Source organism: Cyprinus carpio, chromosome B3 (assembly GCF_018340385.1).
Source record: "Cyprinus carpio isolate SPL01 chromosome B3, ASM1834038v1, whole genome shotgun sequence".
In the NCBI taxonomy this organism is placed as follows: domain Eukaryota; kingdom Metazoa; phylum Chordata; class Actinopteri; order Cypriniformes; family Cyprinidae; genus Cyprinus; species Cyprinus carpio.
The window spans coordinates 17,888,429-17,904,990 of record NC_056599.1 but is presented as its reverse complement, the minus strand read 5'-3'; the positions used below and the strand labels follow the sequence as shown (position 1 = coordinate 17,904,990).

The following is a 16,562-nucleotide window of genomic DNA, read 5'->3' as shown; positions in this document are numbered from 1 at the left end:
GGACATTTTTTTGTTGGATGGGAGTGTTCTTGAAATGAGCAAAATAGTGGAAGTTAAAACCGCTAAAATCGCTTGCAGCACCTTCGCACTTCTTTTTATCTCATTGGCATCTATGAGAATCAACTGAGACATTAAAGCTATCTCATTTGCGATTTTTTCTTTCACACAGGTAGGTACAAAACAGTCTAGACAGTCCTAGAATTATCAGACAATGAAATAATGTGTGGCCTCCTTGACAGTATATTAATATGGATGTGTGAAGACTCAAAGTGTCATCCCTAATTCATCTCCTGAGGGAATCCCAGGAGCGCTCTGTTGGATATCTGGGGGGGTTAATGCTCACCTGCTGTGATGGTGTTGATAAAGAAATGGTCTGGAGTGCTGTGGGCTGGATAAATAATGAGGGATGGGGGCTGGAGCTCACCGAGGTGGTCTGACATCTGTATGGCCATACTAATGTGTTCCCCGCTCATTCCTCCACACACTACTGAAGTCAGGCAGGCCAGAGCAGGAGAGATGGGCGATATTCCCTAGGTGCTGCACTCTGCCAACCAATCCCGCATTGACTGGCCTATCATCACCATGACGACCGGGTCTGGAAAATTAGCAAGTGGCAGGGGTCCAGGAGTTCACCCCGGTTTGCGGGAGATGCAAGCTTCCCACCTCCTCCTCTGATCGCTTGGCGATAAGATAAATGAAGTTGGACAGTGTGTAAGAGTCTTGATCGGAAGTGGCAAGATGTGATTGTATACTTGTTGCATTGATGATGTTTAAGCAGTGCGGCAGTGACTAATGAGGACGGAAAACATCCATCATCTTCTTATCTCCATGGAGGCCTTTCTCGAGGACGCGCTTCAAGCTGTTGATTTTCAGGCTTGTCAGAGGGACGGGGAGGCCTGTCACCTCAATCCCTAGTGAGCGCAGGCGTTCTGCAGATAAACTTGAAGCAACAAGGTCCACAACAAGCCCTGATATCTGCTGTCAGTGTTTCCCACCATGTTTGTTAGTTTAGCTTGGCTGAGCCACATCTGCTTTCTGATCCCATTCTTTCAGATGTGTAAAGTAACGGATTACCTGCCTAGCTGAAAAGACCGGCATGAATTTCCATTATGCATCGGTCTGGGGGTGCATTTCCCAAAAACATCAGTAACCAACTGTGGTTGCGAGATTCATCATTTTCAATATAGTTCAACGATTTGGTGTTTCTTGAATCCATAGTTCCAAAGAACATTTGCAAATAGAATCACAAGCTTTTGTGGTTGAAACTACAACTCTCGGCCTCTGGTTACTAGCATGGTTTCTTGTTATTATGACATGTGGACTTATATAGATCATGTACTTGAGCAAAATAATCATTTTAACATGCAGTATAATCTGTATCTGTAATTCCATACATTTACAAATTTTATTCTATGTCTGCTATTATTAGGAGAATTAAAAAGGCATTTTTGCATGCACATGTGCGTAGGCAAGTCATTAACAACAGTTCTAACCACTGTTGTGGAGAAGCTGGTTCTAACCACTCTGGAGAAGCTGGTTAAGCCATTCGATAATTACAAACCAGCAAAGGTAAAGCAGTCTTGTCTGTGCAATTATCTCATGCATTACGATCTCATGAAAAAACAACTATTTTAGAGTCCAATTTCTTGTGAAAGATTGCAAAGTATACTACAAATACATTTACATATTTATGTACTTAATAAAAATACCCTGCAATTGTACTTTTAGTAATAAACTGGTATACTTAAAGTCTGCTCAATTGGAGCAACTTATTTTGTGCTTAATGCACTTTAATTGTGCAGAAATCTACTGCTAAGAGCCAACTAAAGATATACTGAAGTATATTTGATTGTGCTAAAGTGGAACTAATGCAAGTTTACTTCAGGTACACTTTAAGTATCTTATATTTAAAGACCGATGTTATGTAAGATCATACAATCCTCATCAATAGTGACATTAAAACAATTGTAGGCTTAATATTAAGAAATGTGCATTATTCAAGTAGCACTCAAAAAAGTCTCAGGCAATAGGTCAAATATGTTAATAGATTTTAACTGTACTTAGTATGAAATAAATGTATTTTAAATATATTACTTTTTTACAAGGGTTGTCATTTTAAATATATTCATTAAAAATGTTACTTGTTATGTTGCAAGTTGGATAATTATCACAGTGAATATTTTCTCTTATTATTGTTTGGTTAAATTCATTATTCATTTCTGTTATAAGTCATTATTTGTGGTATTCAGAAGAAGGTGTACAGCACATCGAAAGTAGCAACTGTTATTATCTATTATGGTTCATATTAGTGTTCACATAGAATAGAGAAGTTGAACTTTACTGTCATGACAAAATCATTTTTACTTCTCTTAAAACTAAGCATTGTCTGAAAGTAAAAGCTTCATACTAATTTGTCCTCATGTCAGCAACGCTCTCAGTTTCATCCTAAATTTGACAATTTGACAGTTTATTACCACTTCTCTGTCTTCTTCTCTGGAATCTATGTTCCAGTAATTACATGTCAGCCCAAAACAAGCGTTTGCTGGATGCCTGTCAAAGATCTCTCAATGTTGCTCATCTTATCTTATTAGTGTTAATGAGAAGCACTCCAGAGGTCCACATGTGCTTTCACCATATATGTGATAGTGATTACAGTGAAGCAGTGCCAGGGTAATAAAAAAAAAAACCCTTGGCTGAAAGAGAAACTCTTTTTGAAGCCACATTGTGTAATTAAATGTAAACAGGGTTGAAATGTTCTGCAACTGAACTGATACCTTCTCTATTTCCAGGGTTGCCAGGGGAAATGGGGAGTTCTTTGACCACATGAATAAAATCCTCCAGAAACAGGATAGTCTGCTGTCTGCCGGCCAAACTGAGGTAACCACATTCATCAAAAGATTGCATCCCTGCTTTTACCCAGGTGTATCCCTGTCACCACATTCCCCCCGTGTGCTGAAGAATCAGGTCATATTAGAGCAGTTCTTTCTCCTGAGCATTGCTGAGGGATTCGGCCATCACAGAAACTCACCCTCCCTTTTCCCCTCATATAAAGACCGTGTCAAAGTTAATGTGCTTGAATTAGATGTTTACTGAAAAGCGTTCCCCTCCCACTGTTCTAGCAGTAAATGTTGAAAAGGACAGCGATCAATGCTAGCTGAGTAGAATTTGCCTCCAAATGGTTCTGGGTGATAAAAACAGCATTAACACTTATAATGGGTAGTACTGTATACTCACTGTTGAAGAATCCTACAGAAATTGCAATCTTATGATCTAATCACGTAATTAATGTATGAAATTATGCTTTTCTGCATTGTTATTCAACACAGTAATCCAACATTCATCATCTTTGTGGGAAAAATTGTGCAAACCTTGATATATAGAAATTTTCTCCTTTATACCTTGATGCATGAATTAATGAATCACAAGGTAAAGTATAATATTTACTTGGAAATAAAAAAAAAAGGACTGAAGAAAGGCTGCATGTTCTTAAGCAAACCCTTGCATGAATTTCTCTTTACATAATTTTACAGATTTTTGTGCTGTCTTGCTTGAACAGGTCATGCCACAACATTTCATTCGGCTAAAGGTCAGGACTTTGACTTGGCCATTGGACAACACAAAACTTCTCTGGTTGTGCCTTTCTGTTATTGATTTACTTGTGTGTTTAGGATCATTAGCATTGCGATCCACAGCCTACACACAGTCCAGCTTCACCTCGAGGATGGATATCCTGACATTCACTAGTATAATTTCTATATAAGCCAAGTCAGGTTTAGTGCCACTCTTCTCATTATAGTCCAACTGTAAGAAAAAAACAATAATATGCCCTCCACAACCTTACATTGACAGTGGCAATGATATGAGGAAATGTCATGTAATAATGGTAATAAATGTCAGCTAACCTAATTGACAGACAAAAATAATAAATGCAAAGAGACTAAATGCAGTGCAGAATGAAATACAATGCCTAGTGAGATTGGATACAAAGCGAACAGAGAAATTCACAAGCGTTAGCCGGCAGTACTGCTGTGGAGATGAAGAGTACAATTAGGATTCATTATACCCACAAAGACTGCGACTACCCGGATCTTAGGCTGTAAATCATGATACTCCCACCACCATATGGCAGGTCTGCTATGATGGCCTGAAGTCAGAATTTGCCGTTTTGCTGTGGTCAAAAATAACTTTTCCATTTATGCTGTAAAGTTCAAATTTGATCTCTTCACACTGGTGGATGTGTCTGGACCATTCTGGTGGTCTTTAACAAAGATGAAATGGGCTGCACTGTTCTTTTTGGCGAGCAGAAAATCCCTCTTTAATAACTTCCCACGCGCACATCTCTGGCTCAGTGTTTTCCTTACAGTGGATTCATGAACTCTTGAAAGCAGTCATTGCTAGAGTTATTGCTAGTGAATTGCTGGCTGTTATCCTAGGATTTTGTGATCAAGTGATTGTTGCTGAAATTTTATTTGAATTGGCCACACCCACAGGAATTTGAATTGGAATTAGAGGAAGTGTAATTTACCGAATCACAGTAGAGTGTAACAGTCATGCACCTGGAAGTAAAAATCCCATTCATTTTCTCCATATGTGGAACTGATTTTTAACAATTACTTATAAATCATTAAAAACAGACTAACTGTAAGCTACAAAGTTTAATCTTTAGTGTATGCTTTTGTTGAAGCCATTAGTCAACAGAATTCCTGTTGTTTCTCCGCCAGAAAACTCCACAGCGAGAAAACTGAAACTCTAAATACTTATATATACATATTTATACAGTATATGCTTATATGTGCATATTATGCAATAAGCTTAAACTGTGGTAACTTTTTTAAATTTATATCATTCACAATGCTTTATGGGATTATAGTTTCTTCACTACTTAAAGCCATTAAGTACATCATTTTGTACTGTGTCCAGTTTAAAATTTTTGCTTCGAATCAAAGTTTGTAATGTTATGATTCACCTTGTAGCTGGATGGTTTGGTTCATGACTTTTTAAAAAATCCATTTGGGAAAAATACTTCCAGAAACAAGGCTGCTGAAAAAGTGAAAGGCACTCAGAAATTCAACAGGCATGGCATTCTGGGAAATGAAGTGTTCTTCCACACTTGTCCATAAATGTGTTAAATATACATAACTATATATAAATTAAATACAAATATATTAGGTGAATGTAAATTTGAATTGCATTTTTGCATCATGTTTGCTATTTCGGTTTAAATTCAGGAATCAAAATCAAATGGAATGTTTATTTTGCTTTATTGATGGCCCATAGTAATTAATACAATGTTACTATCATTGGTAGTAAACAAAAAAACTTTTTATCTGAGTTTTATTTTCTGTTTTATTTATTTATTTATTTTCAGACTCTCCCTGAAATAGACATTGATTAGAATATTTGTCTCAAATCACTCCTCTTGGAGAACTGACTGTGTTGTAGATTCGCAATGAAAAAGTAAATGACGTTCATCGACAAAAGTGGGAGTTTATCGCTGTGCCATTGTCAAGATCCCCTTAATCTATTAGCATAGCTCAAATAAAAACGAGCTTATATTTTGGATCAAATTATCCATTTCTCACAGAGGATAATTCTGAGGGGCTCATGAACTCTTCTCTTGTCAGCTCATTGCTCTCAGCCGGTGAAGCCCTTAAATCTACACGGCTAGAGAGCTGCATTGAGCTCATTATTATGCACAATTAATGATCTCCCCACTCTTCATTGATCACCTCACCTGTCATCTTTGTTTCTATTGGTTCTCCATTCTCATGCTTTTACAGGAGGAGAGCAGCTGTGCTCCTCCACCCCCGGAGTGCAAAAACCAGGCTTTTATTCCAGAGAGATCCACCAGAGATGAGGTGAGTCTCTTGGTCATCCTTTCAAAAGCAACAGTGATTCAGATATCATGATTCCTTCTAGTGGTACTTTTTGGTTTTTCTCCTTTTTGAAATAAATCATTCTGTTATAGCTGGATTTGTTGTATGAGGAGGCGATCTACACCGTGGTCAATTGCGTTGGGGTACCATCGCCAGAATATGTTACCAATGAAGGGGACATTTTCAACTACCTGCAAAAGGTGCAACTTTGTTGTTTCCTCAATAAATTACATAGTGCATGATTCAAATGCTCCTGCATCCCTCCATAACAACACAAATATTACAATGTGTGTTGTGCCTCTGGTGCTTCTAATCCACCAAGACCTAAATAAATATCATGCTCTGATTGATTTCTAAATAGAAATGAAACACACAAATAAATACAATCCTTGTTTTATGTTTTGTTTTCAAAGCTCTTGCATTCTTTGAAAAAAAAAAAAGCTAGTCCTTGAAGGGAGTGTGGGGGAACGGAGGGTTGTGCTTGGGTGGTGGTGGGGGGTTTGTTTACTTAGACTTGGTTTTATGAGTTGGAGCAGATGCTCTTGTCTCAGACATGATTAAACATCAAAGCCCGTGCCCAATGGGGATTGATGTTCGGTGCTTATATTACACCCATGAAACCCCTGTCACTCCAGAGGAGCCTGATTCCATTCTGAGACCTCTAACACTGAGGTGGAACAGGTCTTACGTTTGAAGTGTCTGATCTATAATGTTTTTCCTTCAAAAAAAAAGAAATTTTTTTTTTTGCTTTAACGGCTGACATAACCTGAGCTTTGGTTACCATCTCTATAATAAAATGCAAAAACCCTTTTTCTCAAGAATAATGTATGTCAGCACTCATAAACTTTGAATTAATTTTTAAAGAGTTAAAATGAGAACAAGGTAGACATGTAGAAGCAGTTAAACAGTTTTTGTAGTAGTTTTTGCAGGTCTCAACACCAAGGATTTTTTCTACTCCCCTGCCACAAAAAATTTAATTGTTGTTGTTGCTGTTTTCTTGCATTCTGATAAATAACCTTATATGTCACCAACATTTTAACACTTAAGTTTTACAATTCTTAGTTCCAATTTCATATTAAAATAAACATAATAAATAAATAGAATAAAGATACAAATTAAACAATGCTTTAGATTTTTAGATTCGTAGGTGTTCAAGTACAGAAATTTAATAATTAAATGTAAAATAGCATTGAATAGCATAAAATAGCATACATATACAGTATATTAGTCAATGTTAAAGCTACAAAAGTAAGTGATTGATTGATTGATTTTTTTAACATTAAGGACACCGACTGCAGCTGGTAAATTAGGCATGGTTTTAAACACAATGCATGGATCCAATATAGTGAGACAAATTCAATTTCTTTACCAGCTGTGTGAGTTAACTTAAAATGTAACTGACTGGGTATTTGACATGCTGTGGTATGTATTTGTCCGTTCAAGTGCAAGATGATGTGGAAAGTATAAATAATAATAAGGGGCTCATGCATTGCCTGTGACACGGATATATTTGTGCATGCCTTGCACGCAGAACACACTGAATGGAGTTGTTATTCATGTCTTCTTGTGCTTGAATGCTTTAAAATCTCATATTAGAGATCCACGAACAACCTAAGAGGCTTTTGCACCAAACGTTTTCATAGTTCCTAGAACTATTGGTAGATGTACCCACTTTTTTGGCATGTTTGCACCACAAGAACTGGAAACGATTTTAGTTACAGGAACTCCTTTTGGGGGGACTGCATTAGCTTCTGTTTCAATGTAGGGTCTTACCTGGCACAACAGGAACAACCAGTGATGTAAGTGTACACTGTTTGGATTATGGCATGCCATATGAAACATCTGCACCTTCCATGTTTTCATTAACTCCAAAAACATTGAACAGCGATAGATGGACTGATGGCGAAATCCAAGCACTTTCTCCATCACGTTTTGCATCACTTCAGAGTTCTTACTGGCAGTGCAAAAGGAACCCGGAATATGGCCCTGGGGACAGAAGAAATCATAAAAATGCTTATGTCAGGATTTTATTTATTTTTTATTATTATTTTTTTTTATTAATAGAAAGGTCATAAAAATAGCATTTATTTGTAATAGAAACGCTTTTGTTACATTTTAAATGTCTTTACAGTCGCTTTTGATCAATTCATTGCATCCTTGCAGAATAATAATAATAAAAAAAAAACATTTATTTTAAATAAATAAATAAATGCATACATAAAGGTAGTATATGCTGGATAAATTGAGTTTTTAAGACGTGAGACTAAACTGTCAAAGACTTGAAACTGACTTGCGAAAACACGTCTATCATTGCTTTATTATAACCATTATACCCAGTCATAAAAACTTCATATTCAAAATGCTATATATATATATATATGTATGTGTGTGTGTGTGTGTGTGTGTGTGTGTGTGTGTGTGTGTGTGTGTGTGTGTATATATATATATGTGTGTATATATATATGTGTGTATATATATATATGTGATATATGTATATATATATATGTGTATATATATATATATATGTGTGTGTATATATATATATATATGTATATATATATATATATATATATATATATATATATATATATATATATATATATTATATGTATTAGAAACCAATCTTTTCTCTAATCATTCTCTCACTCAGGTCTTTGATATGGGTCAAGAGGAGCATGACATCATCCTTCAGAAAGTCAGAGAATCCAAGGTGAGGGTCTCACATAGATTTTATCCAATACTACAAACATGACTCTCTTTTTCTCAAGCTTTTGTTCCGACAGTCACAACAGTGGTGGTATCTGCTGCCTGCTCGATATTAAGAGCCAACTTCTAATTTCTTTATAGACAGATTTCACTCTTTTCTTCTTCCGTATGAGTAAAAGTAAAATAATTCTTCAACAAGTGGAAAATACTGATATCTGTAGAGTGCCTCTCTTACTAAACAGATGCAGAATCAATGAGAGAAAAAAATTAACAAGTTTTATCTTTTGCAAAACCAAAGAAACTTTGAAATGTCAAAATGAAAGAAGCTCCAGTTACCTCTTTTAACCTCTTAAAGGTCTTTGAAAAGAACAGATAAATGTTGTGCTATTTGAATGTGCATCATAATGATCCGAGCCTTCATTTGAACAGCAGTCTCCCACTGCCTGTGTCATACATAATATACTCACCTCTAACATCTGAAAAAGAAAACCTCTATTGATTTCTTTCCTCTCGACAGGCCTTGGCACTACAGCACGGCATGCTTGCATTTATTTTACTGTGCACTCACTCGAGGTGCCGCCACCATGTCGAACAGCAAATAAAGCATGCTTAGTTTTTATTACTGCTGAGATGTGTTCTAATCCATGTCTGAAACATTCTTTTGTAGAAAGCCAGCTTTTCTCTCAGGGTCTCTGTAATGAAAGGCAAGAATCTCATGGCGAAAGATGCCAATGGTAAGATGTTTTTGTCTTTTGTGAATTATTTGTGTGTTTTGCGTCTAATTTCATGTCTTTTTGATGTAGTCTGATGACACCTAGTTTTGTTGTGGAAAAAAAGAACAGCAAGACAAAACATTCACATCGAGACATAATACCTACATCCCTTAGAAAATCTTCAAAGGACATTGTATTTATTTTAACTAAAGCATCACGGAAATCATATTAGTTTTAGACTTTATTTTGTCTGCAAAGTTTTATTCTCCTTTTGATGAGCCAAAATTCACATCACACTCTCAGAAAGGTACAAAGCTGTCAGTGGGTTGGTACCGTAAGGTAAAAAAAAAAAAGCCAAAAGGTATATCTTTGTATCTTATTTACCCTTAAATAGTGCATATTAGTATGTTAAAAGTACATGTTAGTCGTTTAAAAGTACATATTCGTACTTTATGAATTTTTTTTTTTCTTTTTTATATGCTTTGAAAGCATTTATCCTGACCTTTATTGAATTTATTTAATGAACATTTTTGTCTATGGGTGCTGTTTAGGATATAGTGACCCCTACTGCATGCTGGGAATCCTCTTGGGACAGTCGCCCAAAGACACTGAGGAGAAGAAAGAGAGGAAGTTCAGTTTTCGCAAGAGACGGGAAAAGTTGGAGAAGCGCTCGAGTGTTAAGGAAGTGCTGGCTGGTCGAGATATCCAGGTGACCGAAGTCAAACCAGAGACTCTTAACCCAGTGTGGAATGAACACTTTGTTTTGTGAGTATCCTACTGTTAGAATTGAATAGATATTATTAAATGATCTGTGCATTTTAAATGTGTTTGTTTTCCACAGTGACATTGATGATGTTCACAATGACCTGCTCCATCTGGACATATGGTAAGCTGCATTAACATATGTCCTTCAGAACGAGAACAGTCATCTCTGTTTTTCTCACTGAAAAATTGTTCGTTATTTTCCACCCAAGGATCATGATGACGATGTTTCTGTTGCGGAAGCCTGTAAGAAACTGAATGAAATTAGTGGATTCAGAGGAATGGGCAGGTAGGTCACACAACAACCGTCTGTTGTCTTAAAGCTAATGAGCCTGAGATACGTCTGACACATTCTCTGCAGATACTGGTTCAAATGCATGCTGAATGTATGACTCAAATGGTTGCATCATAATATTAGATATTTCAAGCAAATTGCCAAATCCGTGAGGGCTAACGGGGCCGCTGCATCAGGAAGTGAGGAGAATGCTGATGATTTCCTGGGTTGCATCAACGTTCCGCTGAATGTGAGTTCTGTTTCCACACACTTTAGTTTCTATAACAGTAAGACAAATCATTGTGTTTGTCACTTAATCTACTTTCGGATCACTTTTTGTCCCTCACTAGGAGATCCCAGTTGTTGGTTATGATAAATGGTTTAAGCTGGAGCCCAGATCCAGCGCCTCTAAAGTTCAAGGAGAATGTCACCTGATTCTTCGTCTCTTTACCACTCAGGTACCACTGCTCACCTGAGATCTAGCAGCATTCATTAAAGGGATAGTAACCCTAAAAATGGAAATTCTGGTGTAATGTGTCCACCCTCATGTGTTACAAAACCTGCATGACTTTCATTATTCTGTGGAACACAAAATTAGAATGCTGAAGAATACTTTTCCATCTACTTATTCAATGGAGATGTGTGCTATTCAGTAATTGTGGAACTTGAAAACCCAGTTCCCTATTTCCTTGCATTGAATGGACAAGAGTAGTGAGTACACTGCTGTTCTAATGTTTGGGATCACTAAGGTTTTTTAAAATTAAATTAGGACTTTTATTCAGCAAGGATGTATTAAATTTATCAAAAGTTACTGTGAAAGACATTTATAATGCTGCATTTAAATTATATGTAAATCAAATTAAATTATATTTAAAACAAAAAATTAAAATGTATAAAAATGAGAAACGCTTTTTGAGCAGCAAATCTGCAGTTTTTTTTTAATTCAGCTTTGCATCACAAGAATAAATAACATTTTAAAATACATTAAAATAGAAAATCAGCAAATGCATGCTCATGACCATAAGAGTCTTCTTTTTAGAAACATTACAAAAAATTTTCTCCAAACTTTTGAAAGGTAGAGTACATGCAGCATGCAGGTTTTTGAAAGACAAAATAGCTGAATTTTCCAAGGTTATAATATTCCTATTCATCTTCATAATATTTATTAATCACTCCTACTTCTGCTCAACAGAGAGACACAGCCTTGAGTAAAATGGCCTCCAATGTGACCATTCACAAGAAGATGTTGAGCCAGATGCTGGACTATGAACATAATCAAATTCAGGTTGCACTTTTTTTTATTTGCCTAGCATTCATTTGCATCAAGCTTAGGAGCTTATCATTAATAATCACACCATTTTAATTGCAGAAAGAGCCTTATAACTGGAATGGACAAGTGTGTGCGGCTGCATGGACTGTGCTGTCCCATCATGCAGTGCAGGCCGACCTCTCCCCTCTGCAGCAGGCCATCATGTGCGTATTAAACATCAAACCTGTAGTGAGATCATAGCTCATCTGTGACATGCCACGCAGTCGGCGTGTTTATTCACAGGATGAGCACAACAGCATGAAAACAGCAAATGCTTATAACACCATGACCCATCCTGATAATCGCTGCATACTTCAGCTACACACGCCTGCCAACAGTGAGACTGACACTAGTATGTAAAACGGATGTTTTTGCATGTGTTTGCAGCCGTTGGCAGTGTTACAGCAGCCATCACCGCTCTCAGAGGATGAGCTACGCTCTGCTTCTCAGGCTGCTGAAAACCGTGGAGGCAGAGTGGGAGGATACCGCTGTGCACGGGGAGCTGGTGGGTTTTTACAACAGCTCGCTGACCCTGAATGTCTGGGCACAGAAACCGGAGATCACTCTGGGGCTCAGTGCTTTTTGGTGTTTTACACATTAGGGGTGAATTCATTGCACTGCAGAAAATCCATTTCTTAATCAGCATTTTTGTTCTTGTTTTCCAGTAAAATGCATATGCTTGTAGGATGAGACCTGTTAAAATGTATTGAGGTTTATGTTTATAAATGGTAAAAAAGTCATTATCTATAAATATCCTTTACAATTTTTGCTTAAATGTAAAGTACACACTACTGTCTACTGTCATATTATCAAACTTATCATTTCATCATTTCCCAACAGTTATTCTTATCCTTACAATATCTTGCTGTTTCATCTGGGCTTGACAGTAAAGAATGTAGCAGAAACTTGAGTTTAGCTTACCTGTCAAGAAGAAACTCCACAAGTTTGGTGTCTCGATTGAAACCCAAACAATCCATCAAATTCCTCTATCTATTAAAAGCACTGCTAAAATTCACCCATTTGCCCATTATTTTACCAATTGTCTGTCTCTGTGTATTTTGGTAAGTTTTTAGATTTTAACTTACACTTCTGTAAAAGAATCTGGGCGATGTCCCCATACTCTCGCTGCTGGTTGAAGTGGAAAAAGATCTGAGTTGGCCAGTGCTTCCAGTTTTGGTGAGATAAAACCACGAATGGTACACTAATAAAGTACAATCTTAAGTAAAATGGTTTTAAACAGAACCAAATTTGGATTATTTGGTTGTAACAATAGCAGAAGCCTTTTGTGCTAAATAGGACCCTATATAAAAGGTTCCATAAGTATGCATGATTTAAAAGTGCTATATAGGACCTATTACACAAGTAATGAAAAATCTAGTAATATGGATCATAAATTCAATATCTCTGTCACTTATTTAATGGAGAATTGGAGAGAAGTATCCTTAACTGAACAGAGCTGGTCACAGTTACATGTACTACAGAAAGAAAAAGACATGACTGGTAGGAAACCAGTTACAATTTGAAAGTTAAATGTATAGTCATTTTTAAAAAGAAAATGTACCTGTCAAGAGTGTGTTGACAGTCAGTCTGTGTAGTTGAATAGTTGAGCTCCAGAAAATCGGTAATGAGGTGACTTTGACAGTTACAGATTTGAAAATCAAAAAAGCGGCAAAAAAGAACCATTAACTCTAACTCAAAGAACCGTTTTAACAGCAAAGGGTTCTTCGGGCTCTTATGGTTATATAAAGTTATACTAGCAATATGAATAGTAACACTGTTATTTCATGTAAAAAAGAAACTTATTTCTTAAGAGTGTACTGTAGATGAAGAGGATGTATTTTTTTACAATTTTTTAAAAAAGTCACCTTTAAGGACATTTATGTTTCTTTATATATTTGATAGATTTTAGATATTTTACTGGAAAAACAAAACAAAAACAGAATATGTTTTTTGCATTTGAAAGGCACTGAATAGTTTGCTAGATATGTTTTTAAAAAGTTTTTAACCCATGTCGACTTTGTTACATTGTCAATATTTGCACAAACACACCTCCTTTTTTTGTAATCTAGGTTTATTATATTCAGCGCTATTTGTCTGATGTAGTTAATGTTCCATAAAGTGTTTGCAGAGTTGCGCTTTGCAAATTGCAATTGGTGCTAATTCACTGCGTAATACCTTCAGCGAATCGGGGGCCAATTAGCTGGTTGGCTGGTTTTAGCTGGTCATAGCTGGATTTAAAGGGGGTTTGGCCACTTCTTAAGCTGGTCAGGCTTGGAGACCAGCTGGAACAACCAGCTAAAACCAGCTACTTCCAGCTAAGACCAGCCAGCCAGCTTAGGCTAGTTTTAGCTGGGGGGGGGGGGGTGTTCAGCAGGGAAAACAATGCAGTCGGCGTGTGCAAATAAACGGCGCTATCAGCGGATGTGATTAATTCTCCATGAATTCCCCCCTAAGGCTCTAGTTTGGAACTAATTCTTTTCATCTGGGTCCAGTCTGTAATTATGTGTTTCTGAGTGCAGGAGGGTCTCTTGGCAGAGAGCTTCAGACTTTACTGTGATTACTGCCTTTCTCAAATGAAGAGTATGCGTCAAGTATTCCCCTGCAACAATTCTGCTGCCATCATACGCTGTGAGCTTATGCTGAGGTGAGTTCATACACACACACAGGCTACAAAGACTCATGAACTCACACATATGTTCACAGGAGCCGGACTTCATACGGTCGATTTCCAAGCCAAAGGACCAAAATAAAACCATTTCAATTCAGATATTTCTGCCATCAATTGCAGCAGCTGTGTTTGGGAACTCATGGTGATCTGCCCTTTCGGACTCCAATGGGTAGATCTGTATTGGGTAGTGTGACACACAAAAATTGACATCTGTGTGCATTCTAGTGTCGCTACTACAATGTAGTACAGTATACTGGGCTCAGAGACAAACCAACACAAAAACAATTCATGCAGTTTCCACATGGTGTCGTTGAAATGCATTTGATGTCGTTGAAATGTGTCATTGGATATTGATCATTAATATGTGTGCCTTAGGAGCATTGGTCACATGCAGTCAATGGCAGCCTTTAGAGCCGTGTGTTCAAACCGCAGTGAACTGCACTTGGAAATAGCAACAGTTATAAAGGTAATAATGTGATTCAGACATACAAAAGTGAGATACACAGTGGTTCTGAAAGTTATTTGGACACTGAAGCCACACTTTTCAAAATGTACACTACTGTTCAAAAGTTTGAGGTAAAAAAAGCCCTGCTGAAAAACAAAACAAAACAAAACAAAACAAACAGTAGACACCATTACAAAATTTGTAATGGTTTTACTGGTTATAATGGGACTTTTACTGGTTTTTAATGGAAACTGTAATGGATCCTATGAGTTTCTACTGGTATTTGACCTTCTATTGGTGGCTTGTTAAATCCAATAAACCCTAATGGAATATTTCCAAAAACACACTACAGAAAACCATTTTTATTTTTTTTTAAATGGATTTGTTGGTTAAAAGTTGGTGATTTGCAATGTTTGTAATGGTATTTTTAGTGGAAACCATTAGAATTTTCTGTGATGGTTTCTATTGTTTTCTTTTTTCTTTTTCTTTAAATTATTTTAAAATTATTTAAAATTATTTTTTTCTTTTTCTAGAAATTATTTTATTTAGTCAGGACACATTAAATTGACCAAACATGACAGAAATCTGTTGTAAAATTTTGAATGATATATAAAGCATCATATGTCACTGAAAACTGGTAATGATGCTGAAAATTCAGCTTTGATATGTTTTGTTTGGGAATACTTGACACAAAAAGTTTGTTAGGTTTCAAATTGTAAAATGATAAATACATTGTTCAAAATGCAGACAAAAGTACTGTAATAATTTCTGGTTGCCAAACATAGAATATACTTCATGTGATGAAGTACACCTGTGGTTGATATATTAAACCTTTGTGAACTGGAGAGGAAATGACTTCATACATATTGAGAGACCGAATGGTTAAAGGTCGTGGCTCTGAAAAAAAGCTTTAAGCTTAAGCTTTAAGTAAAGCTTTAGCAGATGCTACGTGATTTTATATTTTGTATTAAATGCATCTACATTTCTACAGTTAGTTGGGTTAATGTGTCCAAGATGGTCCAAATGCTTTTGGGGCTACTGTACACAGTGATTTTAAATAGTTCATATTTTACTAAATTATGGATACATTTGTATATAACTACTATTTTTAATTGGTTGTTTTTTATTTGTTTATTCCTGACTTTAGAAAGGTACAGTTGAGTGGTATGAAGGAATAATATCAAACATCAAACCAGATGAAGGCGTAAGTATTGATTTAATTACCATTTAAAGGTGTTTTCAAATGTAGTTCCAACCATTTATCTACTGCACAAAGAAAGCCTGGAAACTGACATGAATACCTAGTTTCAGTCGCCCTTTATATTATGACTTATATTAGCATATAATATAAAACTGGAACAAACTGAAAATTTTGTGCTTTATGTCTACATTCATACTGCTGTAGTTAAAGCACCTGTAGTTTCTCTGTTGCTCATAACTGAACAAGAAAGCATTGGTCAAGCATTTCAGTAGCTGATGTACCTGTTGTCTGCACATCTCCACAGACTCTAGAAGAGCAGCTGAGGCGTTTGGTTATGGTGGTGGATGCAGTATGTGTTGATGTGCAGAGAGGACAAAATGTCTACAACAAGCTTTATTACAGGTATCTTTAGACATGTGTAATTTCAGAATTACACAAAATAATGACTATTTTAAAACAGGTTTCCAAAGCATGCTCCCTGCCTACCATTGGCCGGTCAAACAGTCCCACTATAAACTCATACCAAGTCAGGATTGCTTAGTTCAGCAGAACAATCAGAACAATGTTTTGATTGCCCTGCAGAGACACAGCATTCAGGAAAACCAGCC

General features: G+C 36.4%; 1 protein-coding gene across 1 annotated transcript in view; it reads left to right on the top strand.

Moving 5' to 3' along the window:
* Positions 1 to 16,562, top strand: part of LOC109045108 (BAI1-associated protein 3-like) — a 50,749-nt gene that overhangs the window by 21,475 nt on the left and 12,712 nt on the right. Inside the window, exons 3-19 of the mRNA XM_042720050.1 lie at positions 2,790 to 2,877; positions 5,781 to 5,858; positions 5,969 to 6,076; positions 8,527 to 8,586; positions 9,250 to 9,316; positions 9,847 to 10,060; positions 10,137 to 10,181; positions 10,269 to 10,346; positions 10,476 to 10,581; positions 10,682 to 10,789; positions 11,524 to 11,616; positions 11,701 to 11,804; positions 12,028 to 12,145; positions 14,160 to 14,284; positions 14,684 to 14,774; positions 15,901 to 15,957; positions 16,259 to 16,356. Of these exons, the coding sequence (XP_042575984.1) occupies positions 2,790 to 2,877; positions 5,781 to 5,858; positions 5,969 to 6,076; positions 8,527 to 8,586; positions 9,250 to 9,316; positions 9,847 to 10,060; positions 10,137 to 10,181; positions 10,269 to 10,346; positions 10,476 to 10,581; positions 10,682 to 10,789; positions 11,524 to 11,616; positions 11,701 to 11,804; positions 12,028 to 12,145; positions 14,160 to 14,284; positions 14,684 to 14,774; positions 15,901 to 15,957; positions 16,259 to 16,356 (1,638 nt within the window). The remainder of the gene's footprint in view (positions 1 to 2,789; positions 2,878 to 5,780; positions 5,859 to 5,968; positions 6,077 to 8,526; positions 8,587 to 9,249; positions 9,317 to 9,846; positions 10,061 to 10,136; positions 10,182 to 10,268; positions 10,347 to 10,475; positions 10,582 to 10,681; positions 10,790 to 11,523; positions 11,617 to 11,700; positions 11,805 to 12,027; positions 12,146 to 14,159; positions 14,285 to 14,683; positions 14,775 to 15,900; positions 15,958 to 16,258; positions 16,357 to 16,562) is intronic.